Source organism: Dendroctonus ponderosae, unplaced genomic scaffold (genome assembly GCF_020466585.1).
Source record: "Dendroctonus ponderosae isolate FM_Combo_2020 unplaced genomic scaffold, Dpon_F_20191213v2 Dpon_F_20191213_10, whole genome shotgun sequence".
Classification (NCBI taxonomy): domain Eukaryota; kingdom Metazoa; phylum Arthropoda; class Insecta; order Coleoptera; family Curculionidae; genus Dendroctonus; species Dendroctonus ponderosae.
The window spans coordinates 7,495,239-7,515,136 of record NW_026017111.1 but is presented as its reverse complement, the minus strand read 5'-3'; the positions used below and the strand labels follow the sequence as shown (position 1 = coordinate 7,515,136).

The 19,898-nt window shown below is 37.1% G+C and overlaps 2 protein-coding genes across 3 annotated transcripts in view; both read right to left on the bottom strand.

Annotated features, from left to right (window-relative positions):
* The window catches only part of LOC109546662 (arginine-glutamic acid dipeptide repeats protein), a gene marked incomplete at its 5' end in the record, with an annotated part of 57,737 nt that overhangs the window by 9,540 nt on the left and 28,299 nt on the right, over positions 1-19,898 (bottom strand). Inside the window, 5 exon segments of one of the 2 annotated variants that reach the window (XM_048661855.1) lie at positions 9,421-9,701; positions 12,783-12,988; positions 13,078-13,297; positions 13,357-13,503; positions 13,559-13,665. In XM_048661855.1, the coding sequence (XP_048517812.1) occupies positions 9,421-9,701; positions 12,783-12,988; positions 13,078-13,297; positions 13,357-13,503; positions 13,559-13,665 (961 nt within the window). 2 annotated transcript variants of the gene reach the window in all.
* LOC125502723 lies at positions 14,996-18,092 on the bottom strand. The gene is made up of 2 exons (XM_048661857.1): positions 17,680-18,092; positions 14,996-16,781 (listed from the first exon to the last, which is right to left on the bottom strand). The coding sequence occupies exons 1-2, from the start codon at positions 18,005-18,007 to the stop codon at positions 16,108-16,110; spliced, it is 1,002 nt and encodes a 333-aa protein (XP_048517814.1). The 5' UTR covers positions 18,008-18,092; the 3' UTR covers positions 14,996-16,107.

Sequence of the window (19,898 nt, the reverse complement as noted above, 5' to 3'; positions counted from 1 at the left end):
TGCTTGAAGATAGGGCGTCAACTTTTTTATCAATTGGAGCACCAGCTCTTATTCAGCCTAAAAAGCTTGACGAACTTGATTTCATTTATTTCCATAGCGTTCATGGGTTGCTGGAATTGCCGTGGAGGATTTTCTTCTTTTTCTTCAGTTTCTCTGCATCGACAAGTTAATTCAGTAATACTAGAATAGTTTCTACTACAAGACACGATTCGAAACACAAAAACTTACCTTGAAGATTGTTGAGAACAATTCCATACAAGCTCGCTCTACTCTCTGTTAGAAAATCTCTTAAATTGCTCCTTATTTTATAAACACTGTAAAGTTTTATTTATGAAATTCATTATTTCGAGTTCGAACCGAAATCACACCACTTTTCGTGTTCAAGAATACCAATATTCGCTTCACGAGAGAACCACGCCCTTTTTTCTCATGCGATCGCCGTTCCCAGTTTCGAGAATTGGGCTTCAGGCGTTTTTCATGTGTATTCGTTATTGTAGCCTGCAGCGCATCTTCAAAATCGTGTGGTTTGAAATGTTTGCTACAAATTCTTTTATTTGCAACATATCATATATTTTTGCGATAACATTTTCTTATCCATTTTTTGAGCCTTAAAGTCCTTTCGAAAAGAAAAAAAAAGACAGTTTATCTGCACTCTCCTTTGCTTTTTCTGAATTATTTTTGCATATAAACACACTACAAACAACTCCATCCGGAATCTAAAACAAAAACATTTTACATTCCTTGTCAATTTCTGACTTTAGATACCAATATTTTAATTATGCAGTTGCGTAGGGGAGTTCCGAAAAAAGCACGAAAATCGTTGGGAGGATGACGACATAGGTGATAATGCCGTATGATGATCAACACTTTGGCACAGTTGGTTAGTTCGTTATCGAAAGGACTGTAGGGCTTTTAAAAGCGGGAAACACGTGCGCAATCCAAAAAGTGTCACAAAAATAGTCAACGAGCTGTAACAAAATACAAATTCAAAAAGCCAATGGGCTTCATGGGACAGAAATTTAACAAAACGTAATACTAAATAAACGTTCTTAAATTGTTCGTCACAAAAGTCGTTAATTGAACGACCTCAGGAAGTTGTGAGTTTAGGACTTAACGAATTTCTGGCCGCTAAGGGAGGATATTTAGGTCCTTAAGCGCCAAAGAATGGATGAAAAACGGGGACAAAATAGTCCATAATTATTATTGCCCACTTTAACACTACAATCAGAAAATATAATTGTAACATTAATATACAAATAATTGTACAGACTGTACAAGCATACACATGACGACAAATTAATAAGACAAATGAACGAATGAAACAGAAATGTGAAAATCATACTAAGACTTATTAAACCCAAAAAACGGAACAGACTGTACAAGTACAAAAAGACGAATTATTATATAATTAAAAAAGCAACTGAACGAATTAAGGGTGCAGCACTGTGCACAGATAAGAACAAAGTGGACATGGAGAACTAATAACATACAAACAAGATTATTTCGTTCTATAAATTAGCAACTTTTCCAAACCAACAATAAGAACAAACGACTGGAGCACCTCAGGTACTGTAAAACAAAACATAAAATGTTTAACCGACACAGAAATAAACAAAGGAATTTGTAGAAATCGGCTACAAAACAGACAGAAATAAAAAAAATACAATCAGAGATAAAATGTATTCAATAAAACTAAACAGCACATGAACCCTAAGGCTCGTATTTGACCTCGGCCTCTCAAGCCAGTGCTTACACTTTGCTTGCTCAAGTATCGGTCGACGGTGACTTGAGTATTGCTTCTGCCCAGCCATTGGTCGAGATTTTTCGTTGAACCGTCAAACGGTTTTTTAGGTTATATTACTGTTTATGTTAGGTTTTTACATTTTTATTTTTTTATTTTACTATCGTATACAATATAAGAATGGACAAGGTTTTGAATATTTGGACGTAATAGAGGAGGAAATAAACGAAGACCAACGTGTTAATAAAATATATATACGGCAAAGATGGCAAAATTCTTTTGAGTTTTTCTCGCAAGTAGAATTTCGGAAAAAGTTTCGGTTTTCAAAGGCCACTATTATTGTGATATTATCTTTTTAAACGAACCATTATTGAAAGCGGATAATCGTGGACTAGCAATATCGAATATCATCCATTACTCCATTGCTGGTATGTTCAAGATTCTATACAAGTAGCTTTCTATTCTAGAGATTCTATACAACAAGTAGCAATGTTTCTATGATTCCATGTCTACTTTCTTACATAAAGTGTATATTATATTGTAGCTTGTGTCCGGTAATGTTCGTGATCTTCGCCAGTCCTTCAGCGATTCAAAAGACATATTTACATAATAACATTGACTCCATCTTAGATTCGCCAAGTTCGCCCATAGTCCCAATATAAAATTGCCAAATAAAGACGAAAGTCCCTATACATCTATACTCGACCGATACTTCGCCGAGAATTCACGAAGTACTGTTTATAAATCGTCTCTCTTGATTGCGAACGATCTCGTACTTGGCCAAGCATGAGCTGAGTATCGGCTTGAGTATCGTTTATAAATTCGGGCCTAAATTCCAAACCAGATTTACTTGGCTTCAAGCATTAATGAGGGTAATTTAGGTAACTAGGATTTTCCATCAGAACGACAAAAAAGGAACAAAGCTATAGAAGCATAAACCAAAACAAGAACTCAAGTACTGACTTGACCACAGAACAACACACCACACGAAGCTTCTGTCAACTCTCCGAAGAACAACCAACTTCTGTATAGCGCCACCAAGTGTGTGTCGGTTCCTAATGCCCATTTGCACCAAACATTTAAGGAAGACTTAAGGTTATGCTTAAGCCGGCGCTCCACAATGCTACGAACACCGTGCTGCCAACGTTGGAGGCTTGACGGTGTATCGCATCGTGTGGCCGACTTTGAGCTACGAATGTCGAGCTTCCAACGTTCGCGTTGGAACATGTTCCGGCCTTTGTCGGTATTTTCGACCGAGTCAATGCTGGGCTACACGATGCTACGAACACCCTCCAACGTTGGGGGCTTGACTGTCATAATGAAAAATGCGTTTTATAGTCGTCACTTCGAGATCAGCTGACGTGTACGGGCGACTTGGACTTGAGTGTGTTTTTCTAACCTAACCATTCTGGCGCCAAACCTTCTGTCATAGTTGAGCTGAGAATTACCATTTGTTATGTCCACGTTTTGTTAAATACATTATTAATATGGACGATTCGAAAGAATTTATGCAATATGTTGATTAAGAAATGCACGAATGGGTTTCAAAGAGATACATACGAGATATGCAAGATCCTTTCCAGTTCTACGGAGAGCAGGAATTTGTTCAGATATATTTTTCGGAAAAAAACCGTTATCGATGTGCTAATACCTTTACGTTTAAGTAGAATTGGAAGTGCATGTTAAAGAGGTTTACCTATTCCTGCTCATTTGCAACTTCAGATAGCATTAAGGTTCTATAATATTGTAACGGAAATGGCCTGGGGTACTCACGTTTGGAATGGGGGATCGAAATTCATGGTATTTCAGTAAATGGGAGCCCCATTTGCGCCCCATTTACTGTGAAATATGACACTGACAAGCGGGACGTTTCGCACCTGTTCTGGATATTTCGAGAACTATCTGGGTTACCTAAAGGAATCTATATAAGCGGCGAGGAGAACAAGACAGGAGAGTGAAGTGACAGGAGCGACCAGGTGCAGAAGAGGTTAAACCCGCGAGTCGGAAACGCGTGTTTTCCGTGTGTTATTGTTATCGTTTGTAAAGTTGACGGTAATTTTGAAGTTAGTTTGTTCCTGTTCCGCATTTAAAGTTATACCGAAGTGAATAAAAGTTGGAAGCTGAAGAAAGAGTTTGATACTCGGCCATCCACGGTACAATATGCTACTGGCAGTTTCCAGGTAGGTCAAGTGATAAGTGCTTAATAGAATTACGCTTACACGAAAACAACTCTCATTATGTAATACACTATTATATTATGATGAATGATTACAGAACTGTGCGGCTTCTGTCTAGTTGAATATACTGTTTTCCTCTGGCGCATAGATAAAGACGTGCTCTGGCGCTCCATTTGTTTACTCCTGTTCAAAATAACTGTTTACATTTCAACGGCCTCTTCAAAATTCACTTTATCCGTCAAACTTGTCTTTATCTATGATAAATGCCAATGGTGCCAACCGGACGATCATAAGAAACCTATGATCCGTCACTTAACGGCCACTTTTCCAAGTCACTCTCGAGTTGGAACTATAAAATGGCTTCCATCTCAAGTGTCAAAAGTCACTCAAGTCGTTCTTCGATAAGTGTCTCTCAAGTGCCACTTGGCACTTGGACTATAAATACGGCCACTAGAGGTCCAATATCGAGCGTCAAACGTTCGCGTTGGACCATGTTCCGGCTTTTGTCGGTATTTTTGAGCGAGTCAAAGGAATCGCTTCAACGTTCGAAGAAAAACGTTCGTTGATTTGATGCCCGGCTACGCGTTTCGTTCGAAATAGTTTGTTTTCCATAAACTTTTTAGTGGATTTAACAGCGTTGTTAAAAATTAAATTGAAAGTATTGTTGATTTCATTCTACAAAGTGGTGTAGTTTTTGAATTATAATTAATGGTGATACATCCCGTTAAACATTTTATAAAATTTATTTGAAAAACATTATTAGTGATCAAAGCGACTGGCATTGGTCTTGGTCTTGCAAGATAGATACGATTGATAGACAGCAAACAGACCAAAAAACCAAAACCAATTTCAAAATAATGCTTAATAACAAAGTTGAAATTCGATTTTCAACTGTTAATCTTCTAGAAATTATCGAAATTTTTTTTAAATATTTTTTTCGTTCCTTCCAAGTGAGCCCCTATTACCCCTTAAAAGGAATGACGCCAAATTTGAAACACTCTGTATAAAAGACGATGAGCAGATGAATAGATATGTGTCGGAAACTATGGAAACTATTGTTAAGAGGGCAGGTAGAAAAAGGCTCCGTTTTGGTGACTCTTGACAGTTTAGAGAAGTTTGAGTTTGATTTAACAGAAAGACAAGTTGTAAGTTGTAACGAACCAAATCTGTTTAAAATAAATTGATCAGCATTGGAAAACCCCGGAACCAGTTTCTTTGGAAATAGAACCGTCGTAGCGCAAATAGCGGGTAGCCTTTTGTGAGCGCGACAATATGTGTTTTCCACTCGCACTTCCGGTCCATATGTTAATTATTATCAAATTATTCCAAAAAAAACGTGTTTTCCCTTTTTTTGTTTATAACTTTAAAACTAATGGAGCAATCGAAATGCCCCAACGAGATAATTTGTAGAGAATAGAAATATCTACAAAATGAGAGGTCGAACACCTCAATCGGATAATTGCCTTCTGAGAAATTTAGGAAGAACCGGAAAATTGGGCGTTTTTTTGAAAATTTATAGCTCGGTCATTTTTTGAGTTGGCGCTCTAAAGTTTTGAGGGATTGTAATGTTGTTTATATGTGCCAACGGCGGCTGGTGGCGAAAGATTCGTTTTCTCAAAATCGCGATTCAAAGTTTGCAGTTTGTCTTCTTCCGGAAGGCCTGTATACCGCAAGCCGATTATAATTTCAAAAAACGGTTTGAAAAGTTTACATCCTGCACTACAAAACGTATATTTCAGCGCTCGAAAATCGGCCGTTCAATTATGTTCACGTTAGGTAATACTTTGTTGGTCTTTGTCCAGAGGTTTTCGAATAATCGCGTTTCAAAGTTACAGAAACAATTAAACTTGCTTGCATTGAGATTTTGCTTTTCAGATTTGTGTTTAAACAAAAATTATGTTACATCGTTAAAATCGTTGAATAACAGGAGGAAAATCTAGTTTAAACAATTAATTTCAGATTTATTGATTATTTTACATCGCGAAAAATAACTTTTTATTTACAGAAGATAAATTTCTACACTAAAACCCATGGGATCTACTTACAATCTTATAAGTTGTTCAACATGTTGTCTATTTTCCTGTAAACAATAATAAATTCTATTTTTGAACTCTCCCTAACATGGATAAAATATTCCCGGATAGATCAATTGGTAGTAAGGGACCAATTGAATGACCTCCAAGATTACCGGATTGAACACCTTTAGACTTCTTTCTTTGGGGACATCTGAATTCCATTGCTTATAAAACACAACCTGCTGATATTGATGATCTTAAAAATCGAATTGGAGCAGAATGCCGCTCAATTCCGGTGCAGTTTTCTAAAATGTTAGAGTTCAAAAAACGAGTTCATTATTGTTTACAGGAAAATTGACAACATTTGAACAACTTATAATATAGTACCTAAGTATGTCCCATAGGTTTTAATGTAGAAATTTATTTTTGTCGATGTAAATTAAGAATTAAGGTCAAAATAAAAAATAATAAATCAATGTTTAAATTAGATTTTCTTCCTGTTATTCAACAATTTCAACAGTGTAACCTACTCTTCTAATCATTTGTATTACAAGGAGAGCCAACGCAATCGTTTTTGTGTAAACAATAACCTGAAAACCAAAATGTGACTGCAGGCAAGTTTAATTGTTTCTACAACTTTGGAACGCGATTATTCGGAAACATCTGAACACAAAGCAACCAAGTAGTAACTAATGTAAAGATAATTGAATGCCCTTTAAAACGTGTGCCACTTGACCCCCCTTCCGATTTAAGATTCTGTATTGTATTCCAAGGGTGACATCTGCCCATCCTATGGAGGTGAAACAAGGAAGCTAAAAATTTTAATTTAAAGTGTCCGCCCTGGGAATAAAATTGACGGGTCTTTCCAAGTTTTCATATTTTTAACTGTAAGAAAGATATTAAGGAAGGAAGCTAAGGAAGTTAAGCTTGCTACGGCAATGATTATGATATGATGATATTCTAGACCATTTCAACAAATTGCTGTGGCGGTTAAACATTTTATTTTTTGCTTTAAAGTAACTGTATTTTCATCTGATCTTATGGTCTGTTTTTGTTGGTTTGGGTTGCTAATTTATAGAAATTAATAATCTTGTTTGTATGTTATTAGTTGTCCATGTCCACTTTGTTCCTTTGTTCTTCTCTGTGCACTGTGCTACACCGGGAATTCGTTTAGATGCCGTCGTCTTTTTGTACTTGTACAGTCTGTTCCGTTTTTTGGGCTTAATAAGTCTTAGTATGATTTTCACATTTCTGTTTCATTCGTTTATTTGCCTTTTTAATTTGTCGCCTTGCGTGTACAGTCTGTACAATTATTCATATACGTTGATATTACAATTATATTTTCTGATTGTAGAGTTAAAGTATACAATGATAACAATTGTTATTAAATAGGTATATTGATCTTTAAAAGAGAAGGTCTTGGGAGTGCTATACTGAGTAGGTAGTTATTTTCTCATAAGAACTCATAAGAACTCGGCTTATAGGTGCCTTTACACTTACGCTCTTATCGCGTGCGATTGGAGCGCCCCGTTCCAGTCGTTGCAAAGTGGAACGTTGAAACCTGCAGGGTTTGCGTTACGGTAACGAACTGCTAAGTTTTGCACACATTTTTGGACATCGTGCTGTTCGTGCGGGATTTCAGCGTGTGATATCAGAGTGTTCTCAAATCTCTGGTATTTTCCTAGTAAGAGCACCTGCATATTGAAATTGCTTAGAGTGCAGAGTGAAAAATAGTGACTAGAAAACCAGTAAAGCCAAGAGGCTGTACATTTGCTCACTCAATAGAGGGCTCCTATACATAAATCCTCAAATTCCTGCTTAAGTAACTATTTCCCAGCGCAACAGAACTCGGAAATGAGTTACTGCGCCGGTTCGTTGAGTTGGCGCACCAAGCAATTTGCGCAACACTGCATCAGCTCCTAAAAATTCCCAGGCATACTTTAAACCCTCAAATTGTTGCTCAAATTTAAGTCTGCGACGATTTCGTGCACTAAAGAAACGGAAGCTGTAAATTGCCAAAACAGAAGCGCAGTGCACACGAATTTGTCCAAAATGTTTAAAGTAAAAGCGGGTCAAGTTAGGACGCTGAGAATTGGCTCGTTCAATTGAGGAAACTTTACGCTATTAAGTCTCTAACTGTTGCTCAAACGGCAATTTGCGTCAAAGAAACTAAGGCTATAAATTGACAAGAACACAGTGCACGAATTATTCGAAAAATCCTACGGAAAGCTTAGGCGGCTCAAAAGTTGAACATCGGCTCAGTCAATAGAAAAAAATCAATTTTTTGATCAAAAAGTAGTTTGCTACAATTTTTCGCGCCGGAAAAGGAACCCATCAATGAAAAACGGTTCAATAGACACGAATATTTTAAAAAAATTGCTTAGTCTAAAAGTGGAAAAGGTTTCGGTTAAAACGGGAAAAAAAAATTTTGAGCTGCTTTCGGTGGATTCGAAAAAAAATTTGGAAAAAACCGTAATTCGAAAAAAGTTAATTTTTTCCTTAGCTTATTTGGCGTAGAAATTTAAAATGAATTATACTTCATAAATGCAACTTTTTCTCTTCTAAAACGTTGCATTTTATATTTAAAATCCGACTTATGGATTCTCGACAACCATCAACTATGTTTTTTCTTATGGGCGTCATCTGGATGATGGATTACATGTTAATGTTCAGTCTTGCAGTTTGGTGAAAATATCCAAAAATCTATTTTGCAAAGAATGCTTTGGAAAGCGTTCACTCTTTGGTTAACCAATTGGTATTTGTTTGAGCAGATAAAAAGATAAAAATTGTATTATACATTTACCTAAATCATTTTGAATCGATCTTAAAGCGTCTCCTAGTTTTGGTCCTGAAGGTTGTGACGATCTTCCCTCACAGGTCATTAATACCGGCAATTAGAAATTTATAAATAAAGATTTTCATAGATTCCCCATACAAGACAATGCAAATTTCGAGGTTTGCTAACCTCAGGCACCCCCCGGACCGTTTGCGAACCTATCAGTTCTCATCAGCTGGGTTCAGGCTGAAGTAAGCGACCGCGAAACCCGCACTTCAATCACCCAATGCTGACGCAAAGGAGGGGGCTATTCGGCGTCACCATCTGTCGCTCCTGTTGTCGTTCATTGTCTATAAATAATAATCTAAAGGGACAAGGTCTGGTGATTCTGCCGGCCAACGTATGTGCCTATTGTTGGAGATGACCCTGCCAGGAAATAAGTTGGTGATGGTTGTCGAGAAGCATAACTCGGATTTGAGTTACAGGGCAACGTTGTAGACGAGAAAAAGTTGCAATGGTAAGGAATTATTAATTTTAAACTTCCGCGCCAAACTAGCTTTCAAATTTAAGTTTTTTTCCCGGATATCTCCGGAAGCAGAAGAATGTTTTAAAATAAAAAAAAAAGAACATTTTGGTAAACTCTCTAAACAATCTCAAATCTTGTATGGTTACCGAGACCCCCATGGTTGAATATAATGGATTTATACGTACTGGTATCCATAAGGTTGGTGGATGGCGGGCTGGGCAGGGTAATGAGCCGGGTACATGGGCTGATGCTGAGGCATCTGCCCATGCGGGGCCTGATACTGTTGCTGTGGCTGAGTAGGAAACTGTTGGATGTTGATAAGCACGTTCTGCTGATGCAGCCCTTGCCCGGCGGAGGGATTGAGCCGTGAAACCTGCTGTGCCAACGCCTGCATCGGTAATCCAGTAAGACTGTCTAGTGAGGAAGTGGTGGCAACTGCGCTGCTGCTGGATGGATTGTACAGTTGCTGCAAATTAAAATCGGTCTTGAGGATGTTCGGCTGCTTTGGAATGAACAAACGGATGTGGATGAAATAATCAACCCACACTTCACTTCTGACTCTATCAGGTCCTGATACTGATCAAGCTCTAATTGAGAACGAACCATTTAGGCGGAAAAGTCTATACATCTGTAGGCTTGGTTCAAGAGAGACGTTAAAGCGAGGTAAAACACCATCGATGTCTTAAACATAATATCTTATAAGATAGTGCAAGCTGCGACCTCTAACCTCAACCATCCAACCTCAGGCAAACCCAGGGCCGGTCTCGAGCCTATTAGCGACCGCCAAACAATTATAACAACTAATTTCGAGCTAACCCCAGCTGATGAGGGCCAATAGGTAAGTAATAATAACTGAGGCACTTGCTAATAAATGCTCGATATATTGCAGTTATTTTATATTTAAAATCAATTTCTCAGAAACTGATGCAGCTAGAAAGTTGCTTACTGCACTAATGTTCTATGTTTCTGGTAAATCGTAATAGAGTAGCGTTTTCAGCAAATTTGCACGAATTATTTTTAAACCACAGACTTACAAACGCCCATTCTTTGTGCAATTTTATTTCAAATTATTGCGTTGCATAAAAATTTGTTGGTCAGAAATGGATAAAGTTTGAGGGCTGATTTTCACCCTGTGTTAGAAAGGAGTTATAGCTCGATATTTTTGATAACTCTTAATAGACCAGCAATTTTTGAATAATTTTGTAAGAGATAATTGTAATCGCAAATTTATTTTTCCAATTATTAGCATAAAAATCCATTGCTCAGAATTGAATGAAGCTAGGGCGATGCCTGTTGCGCTATTTGACAAAGACATTATAGCTCTATATTGTGAGTAGATATTAATAAAGTGGCGTTTTTGTACAATTTTCTTCGATTTTTTAAATCAGATGTAGACATTCAATACCCATTTTTCGGACAACCATTGCTTTAACGCATCGTCTAGAAATCAAACGCTCAGAAATAAGTAAAAATAAAAGGTAATTTTTTTATGCAGTTTGATAGGAAAATTACTTTTTTAAAGATTGGTAAGTTGCAGTCCCGAAAATGTTAATTTTTCGGCCAATTAATTGGCCATTTTACAGCTATCGATGGCCAAAAAATAGAGTTAATTTTTGCGCTAATTTATACAGAAATTACAGCTTTATGTTACTGGAAACTTGCAATTAACAAGCATAATTGAACGATTTTTGACACATTTCTAAGAGGCACTTGCAAACGCTCATTAAAAAAATATATGACTGCTATAAATAGCAACCAATTGCTCAAAAATGGGTCAAACTACAAGCTTAACTTGTATGCAGTTATATTAAGAAACTACTCTTTTGTGTTACTGTAACTGTTAAATAAAGTGGCGATTTTTGGCGAATTTTTAAAAGGGGTATTTGCAAATGCCTATCCGGCGAAAATCAACCCTCTAAAACATCAATTGGAAAAAGTTTTAGAGGGTGATTTTCACACTGTTTCATAAAGAAATGACTGCTCTATGTTGATGGTACGTAGCAATGCACACCCGGGTTTGAATGATTTTTGGCCAATTTTTAATAGAGGCCCCTGCAATTGCTCATTTTCTAGCAACTTTTTGCCGAAAAATCGATTGCTCAAAAATGTCGTCCTCTAAATATTTAATTTTCCCATTTTTCTTTCTAACGAGCTAAACGACCGACGAATTTTCAATTCCGAAATCCATCGGAAAATATTTAACTTTCGGTTTTTCCTTTCAATAGTTCCCGATGTTGCTGCTCGTGCCAACGTTCCGGCAATAAATGACTAATTTATTTTTATAACAACGTGATTCTAAATTAATTTTCCATGTAGAAGATGCCAAAGCTAAACTCTCGACGAATTTTCAACTCCGAAATCCATCGGAAAATATGTAATTGTCGGTTTTTTCTTTCAATAGTTCCCGATGTTGTTGTTCGTTTCAACGTTCCGGCAACAATTAACTAATTTATTTTTATAACAGCGTGATTCTAAATTAATTTTCCATGTAGAAGATGAAAAAACTAAACGCCCGACGAATTTTCAATTCCGAAATCCATCGGAAAATATGTAGCTGTCGGTTTTTTCTTTCAATAGTTCCCGATGTTGCTGCTCGTTCCAACGTTCCGGCAATAATTGACTAATTTATTTTTATAATAACATGATTCTAAATAATTTTTCCATGTAGAAGATGTCAGAGCTAAACGCCCGACGAATTTTCAGTTCCGAAATCCATCGGGAAATATTTAACTTTCGGTTTTTCCTTTCAATAGTCCCCGATGTTGCTGCTTGTTCCAACGTTCCTACAATAATTGACTAATTTGTTTTTATAACTACGTGATTCTAAATTAATTCTCCATGTAGAAGATTAAAAAACTAAACGCCCGAGGAATTTTCAATTCCGAAATCCATCGGAAAATATGTAATTGTCGGTTTTTTCTCTCAATAGTTCCCGATGTTGCTGCTCGTTCCAACGTTCCGACGTGGAAATACGTGAATCCAAATTAATTTTCCCTGTAGAAGATGTCAACGCTAAACGCCCGACATATTTTCAATTCCGAAATCCGTCAGGATATATTTAATTTTCCGTTTTTTATATATGGTACTGGCCTTATTTTCAGCTCTTCTGTACGCCCTATCATTGTTGACCGACAATTTCGGGACACCCTGTATAGCAAATTGATTATCGAGCAGGCAAAGCAGCTTTCATATGTATCGAAAAACGTAGACAAYCCGAGGTCTAGACCCAGATCTGATATTCCCCGGTCAGCCAGGGTGAGGTAACGGTGTTTAGACTCACGCGCGGKCAGAGAGTCGAATTTGGCTTATTCTTTTACCGGTTTGTCACCGTATGCGTGAGAAGAAATTAGTCGAAGAAAGAAGAAAAGACATAGTCGCTCGTGCGCCGAGCGACTATGTGCCTTTCCTGAGCCGCCGTGTGCGTGCGAGATGGAACTGCGCAGCCACATGTCGAGTAACGACGCCGTAACGCATTCCAATTCACTCACACCGTGCCATAAGAAGGCATCAGCTCAAAAAACACCCACGCGCAGCAGCAGAAACTCACCATAGCATTGCAGTTGCGTTCATTAAACGTGTCCAGCGATATAAATTCGTTATCAGTCCCCGTCGAATATCCAATATCCTTGTTGCTCCTGTCGCTGTTGAACATCGACAGCAGGTTCTCGCTATCTGGCAGCTTCAGGGGATCATCCATCCCAGGATTGGGCCATACGGGCGTGGCATTGTTAGTGCTGCCTGGAAACGAGTAGGCTGTTCAAGAACAGGCATTATTCTACTGGATGTGTCTGATGATGGGGTCCGAAACGGTTCTCATTTAAAACAATTGTCAACTTCCTTACTTGAACTGGGACCGTCGGATGAATCAGATTCGGTGATTTCTGTGATGGTACAACCGCTTCTCGGTTCCGGGTCCTTGAACAGTCCAGTCGTTTTGATCTTGATTTTCGGGTATTCCGACACGCCGGTGGGGGATGGTTCCGGGGGTGGCGTGGGCTGGGCCCCCGGAATGCCGCCATAATGAGGAGCAATGGTTTGGCCCTCACTAGACAACGCCTCCACCTGAACAAACCAAACCGATAACCACGGTTGCCGTTTTAATGATGCAAATAAGCCCTCACGTTGGCGGCGTTTTCTGTCCCTTCTCCGCTTTGCGGTCTCTCGGGCGAATGCTCGTCGAATGGCGAATCCAAATCAGTTAGAAAGGCGCCGCCAATCACCTCAGCGAGATTCGGCGAAAAGTTGTGACTTCCTCGCACTTCGGCTAACTGCAAATGGAAACGGCTGGTTGAAATCTTCCATTGCTAAGCGAACAGCACTCACCTCTGGATTGGCCGGGGAATTTCCGGAACTGCCCTCGAGATCCTCAAATGAGCGATTTTCCTCTGGGCGTGTCTGCTCCGTGTCAACCAGATCGTCTTCGTCAAAACCTGAAAATGTATGGATTTGTCAATAACTCTTCTATCTTGTGTTCTGTCGGTAGTACCGGCACCACCGCAAGTCGAACCCAATCCAAAAATAACAAGAAAATCGCGATTTTGACTGCTTTCGACCTAAGGAGCTCTTGTTGCGGCATTTTGAGAAATTTGTAGCCTGTAGAAATAAGTAGTTCTTTTGACTGTAGCTGAATATCTATATACAATATACGCTATAACTTTGGTCGCACGTCACCAATCGTCGGTCAAGCGTTGTTGCCATACTCGCCATAAATTATGTATATAAACATAAACACAATAAGCATTCTTAAATTATCTCAATGTTATTTCGCTTTTGATGATTATTTTTCATGAAATAATGGTTTCTTTGAAAAGCACAAATATACCGTCAACGCAAAAGTACATGACAAATGCAACAAGCAAACGTCATGTATTATTAAAGAATTTCCGATAAATCTACGATCGATTCGGTAGCATTGTAATTTTCACCCACCTAATAATTTTAAAGATAAACATAATAATCAACATCGCTTTAACTTGAGTAGTATTCCAAAGTTTTTTGGTATTTTATGATTGCTTGAGGTTCTCCAATGCCCAAAACACAACAAAAAAGATTTGACTTAACACACAAATTTCATTCACTACTGCTTTTATGTTGGTAGTCAAATTTCGTCGCATGATGTGCGACCAACGTTATAGCGTGCGTACAGACTACATTTATATTTTCTAGTATTAATTTATAATTTCCTTAATACCTATTTATATTTCTTCCTTCTGTTGATCATTTTATATTCCTTCTCTTTTATTACCTTATATTCTTTCTGTTTATCATTTGCTTACGTTTACTTGGTTTTGCTCAATATCCCTCTAAGAGGAACTACTATTGACCTGAATATACCGTACACTATAGGTACTAGAGTTGTGATAAATTGTTATTTTTCTGTAACGGGTTACAGCGTTCCAGTTCAACCTTGGTAATAGGTTTCAAAACGCGTTTGCAAAAGGATCATGTTACTTTTGAAAATTTCCATTCACAATTCAGAATGATGATAATAGTAGAAATAGTGATGGTATATAATGATTTTCTTTATTAAAAACATAACTCTTAACATTGGTAAACTTAAAATAAAATATTCCAAAATCAAAAACAAAACATGGGTCAGAAGTAACTACTTAAAGAACAAAAAAACTGATAATAAACTAGAGTGATTAAATAAAATATACGGTTTATATGCGAAAACGTTTAAAAATTTCATTTTCATTTAAAAATAAATTAACATTTAATAAATATCTTTTTTTAAGATTCATTACAGAATGCCAGAAAACTAAATACTTATCGCAGCAGCTGATCTGAATGACTATGGTTACTGGAGAACTGAACAGTAAGAGCCATTGATTTACATTACAGCGCTTCTGTGGCGTTCAGTGGTTGACTACCGCCAAGAAGCGCCACTGATAGCGATACATTGGGTCAAATGTTGGCGTTCATCCGAGCCACTTCAGGTTAACGTGAGGTTCTCAGCAGTGCCACCGAGAGGCGCTGCAGGGTGGCCCGTGCGAAAAGCCTCTTAATCGGCAAACGGCTGCCGCTGGTGCGAAGTACGCTCAACTGTTTCGGTTTTGTGAGACGGTTCCAAAAAGAACCGGTTTAATCGGCTAGCTATAACTACGGTTTCAGGTTACACCTTTGGAACACTGTTATTTTATCGGTTATCCCTTGAATAGGGGGTACATCTCCAGGTTATCCCATGAATAGCCGTAACTTGAAAAATACAATTTCGATAATTTCGAATGATTTAGGTATTAAGAAATGCACACATTGACGCGAATTAATTCGCCGCGACAACAAAGCGAATATTTCGCGACATATGCCGTAGAAAAATTCGTCTCTCCTATCACATTTGCGCGAATATTTCGCGACACGTAAGCAGTCAAAATTAGTGGGTACACTTGAGCAAAAATTTTACAAGATATATTTTTTAATTGATTATATAGAAAGATGGATTCTTCAAGCTCTGAAGAAGAAGCAATAGTATTATTGTCAGGAATATTATAGGACAAGAAAATGTTTGACGTCAATTAAGTAATAAAAAGTAACATTTTGTGCTGAAGTTGGTGTTTTTTTTATAAAAAAGCTCTCAGGACTACTACTACAACTACATGGACTCATGACATTTTGAATTGCATACACTCATGCCATTGCAACTAGATGAAGCGTTTTTATAAATATTTCAGAATCGACATTGCTTGTTTCGATGAAATGTTAAACTTAATTAAAGATGACATCGAAAAACGATATACCAATTTACGAGAACCTATTTCAGCAGAAGAAAGACTATTACTTTGAGGTAAGTATATTTTTCTTTAAAAAAACTACAAGTTTGAGTTATAAGGATTAAAGGGTGTTAATCAGCGGCCGAATCTGAGTTTGATGGTTTATTCATTGAAATCAGAGTTGTAACTGTCGGAATTTGACGGTCTAGACACATCCATGTACGATTTCAATACTTGTTGCTGTGACTGCTGTGAGGACTCCTCTTCGTAATGCATTATTTCTTGATAGGCAATAATTTGCGCAATTTGCAATTTTGTCTCGACCTGACGTTTACCGGAAAATTTCTTTATGGTACGTGCGTATGATAAGAACAATAAATCGAGATCATCCTTTGTTTCAGTTGCTTTTTTGTTTTCAAAATAGCTAATTACTGCTTCCACTGAAGATGTTGCTTTCGGAGTCGATGACTTTGTGCTCTTTTGTTTTTTTGATGTTCTAGAGGGTGTTGCGTTATCATCACTCCTATCAGTACGTGTAACAGCATTACTTTCCAAGGTTTCACAAAAATCGCCAGTTTTCGTTTCTTGACTTATATTTGTCTCCTGTGTATTATCATTCACATTTACTACTTTATTAGATTCTGTTTGACTTAAGTATTCAGGCACATTTGAAGAAGTTTTTGCAAAAGTCAGAAATGGTCGGAAATTTTCCATGTGCTTTGACCATTGCCATTTTTTGCTTTGTTTTGCAGCTTGTCCCGTTTTTGTTTTGCTTAACCTTATAATTCGGACATACGTATCACGTAAATTTTTCCACTTTTTCTTGGCTTCTTCACCTAAAACATTTTTTTTTTTAGATTTTTAGCTACTGGAGACAGCTTCAGTACAATAGGTCACAGCTATCGTGTTGGGTTATCTACAGTTGGTCTGATTGTAAAGGAAGTGTGTGAAGCTATATGTACAAGAATGGGGCTTTATCTACCAGTGCCGACCAAAGAAATATGGGAAAGTTCTGCAGAATAATATTCAAGATTGTGGCAATTTCCAAACTGTATTGGCCGTATTGATGGCAAACATGTCACAATAAAATGCCCACCGAAAACTGGATCAAATCATTTTTGCTAATTAAAAAAATTATCTATATTACTGATGGCGATCGTTAGTGCTGACTATAAATTTATTTGTGTGGGCATCGGGCGTTATGGCAAAAATAGTGATGGGGGCATATTCGAAAATTCGAATATGGGACAAAGATTTGAAGCTAATTTAATGAATGTTCCAGACGATGAAAATCTTCCTGGATAAAATGAACCTTGTCCGCTTGTTTTAGTTGGGGATGAGGCGTTTGCCTTGAAACCTTATGTAATGCGACCTTTTCCATATAAGCAATCCACAACAGACAGACTGAAAGATAATTTTAATACTCGTTTGTGTATTTTTGCAACTTTGTTGATTCCGATTTACCACCAACAAAGTTTGAGAACAACATAGGAAGAGCATTTAACAATGCACAAAGGGACCCAAGACGTGCAACAAATATTGCATTCGCTACTCGAGAAAAATTTCGTTAATTTCTTTAATTCAAATAATCAATGATACCACAGTATTAATTCCTATCATCGCATTTACATATTAGGATACAAAAAGAACAAGTAAGAATTAATTCAAAATATACAATAAAAAACGAATATGAAAAAAATATATCTATTTTTTGTATCAAAATTAAATACCTACCTGTAATATGTATCTCTTGCCCAATTTTATCCCATAACTTATCTTTCTTTCTTATATTTTTGTAATCTTCATGACTTAAATCGTATAAAATCGGATAYTTCTCCACTAACTCTATTAACATTTCAGTTGAAGCCATCTTTGATTCGCAACKAAAACAACAGAAAACGGCTGGTYGCGAAAGAAATAAAATTCGCTGGTTTCGTTGTCGCCAAGCGAAATTTTCGCGCCAGTTTGTTGCTCCTCGTACGCCAAAGACTTTGAGTCGACGAATATTTCGCAAGGCGAAAATTGCACCGTCGCACCGAATTATTTGCGCCAGTGTGTCCATTCTTAACGTCGTAAAAAAAGGCGAAATTTACTTAAGATAGAAAGTACCAAATTCTATTTTTATACAAATTTTTCCAAAAATATCAAACTTGCCATATAAAATCTTACAAAAACTAACATTTTTCAAATTGTAACCCTCCATTTTGCTCACAGGCGCGCGTCTTCTGCTTCGAACATAAGTATGACTTTCCGTTAACTTTTTTAGATAGATTTTATTTTATTAAATAAATGTTTTCAATAATTACTAAGTTGTCCATTCTTTACGGAAAAGAGACGGTTTAAGGGTTATTCTTTAATAAAACAAATCTGCTCATTTCAGACATACGCAAGCTAATGGAAAGAGTTACTTATTTTTGAAGCTGTACACGTTCGGGTGGCAAAAATGAAGCGTGAAATTTAAAAAACGATGGATTTTCTGAGATTATAAATGAAAATGTTTAAATATTTGCCTAATGTAGACAATAATTCGAACAAATTTGAGGTTTCAAGACAGCAAAGACCTAAAAGAATCTAATGTTTGCCAATTCTGAGTTTGTATGAATTCTAAATTTGATGATGGCGCTGTTGTCTCGCCAAAACGTTATGAAATAAACGATATACAATTTTTAATTTCACACTTTGACTGAAACCCAGGAAGGAAAAGAATACAATAAAAATAAGTAAATTTATTAAATAGTAGGGATGATCGGTATTTAACGTAACCGCTAAAATAACAGTGTTCCAAACGTGTAACCTGAAACCGTAGTTACAGCTAGCCGATTTAACCGGTTTCTTTTGGAACCGTCTCATAAAACCGTAACAGCGGTGCGCACTTCATTACAGAACCGATGCGACATCGTCGAGCGATCTGTCTCGCTGTCGCCGTATGCCGACTTAAACCGTTCTTTATGGAACCGTCTCATAAAACAGAAACAGTTGTGCGCATTTCGCWCCAGCTGCAACCCCGTTTGCCCACTTAAAAGTTTTTTTTGGTCTCATAAACCTGAAAAAGTGGTTCGCGTCAGCACRGAACCGATGCGGCATCGTCGAGCGCTGTCGCTCTATCCAGTTGCAGCAGTTTCAGTAACCATTTCTCAACAGAAAATATGTATAGTGGCGTCTTGCCGTGATTATTGTGTTTATCACTTTTCGTTTATAAGAATTAATGTTCAGTTCCCCAGCAACCAGCGAAAATTTGTTTAATTGCTGCGATGATATAATTCAACAATTTTAGTCTAGAAGTATTTAGTTTTCTAGTCTAAAAAAAAGTATTTCTCTCAAGAAACTTAGCTCGGGAGTTATATGCCCATTTCCAGCAAACTAAGCAGAATGCGCACTTGCATATGAGCTATGAGCAAACTAAGAGTCTCAGACATAAATTCCATCACAGTTGAAATGTAAAGTAGCAAACGTTTTAAGAAGAATGTGCGCCTGCATTTAAGCAAGCTGGCCATTTTTCAATGTAAATTCAGTCAGAGATGAAATGAAAGTTATTTGAATAGTTATAAACGTTGTAAGGTCGACATATGTTTTTTAAATTATTTTTGGTGGTACCAAAATCAACTCGAGTAATACTTCGTCCAGGCTTGCCCAACACGCATTTATGTTCGTTGTTATTGTGAAACAAAATGCGAGTGATTATCTGCAAACAATTTTATTCTTAAATGTTAATTTATTTTTAAATAAAAATTATATTTTTAAACATTTTCGCATGTAAACCGTATATGTTATTTAATCACTCTAGTTTTATTATTATCAGTTATTTTGTTCTTTAAGTAGTCACTTCTAAAGAGTAATTTTAAGTAGTTACTCTAAAAGAAATAATTTCTTTCTAGTATCATCATCATTCTGCATTTTTAATGAAAAATTTAAAAAGTAACATGTTCCTTTTGGAACCGCATTTTGAAACCTAT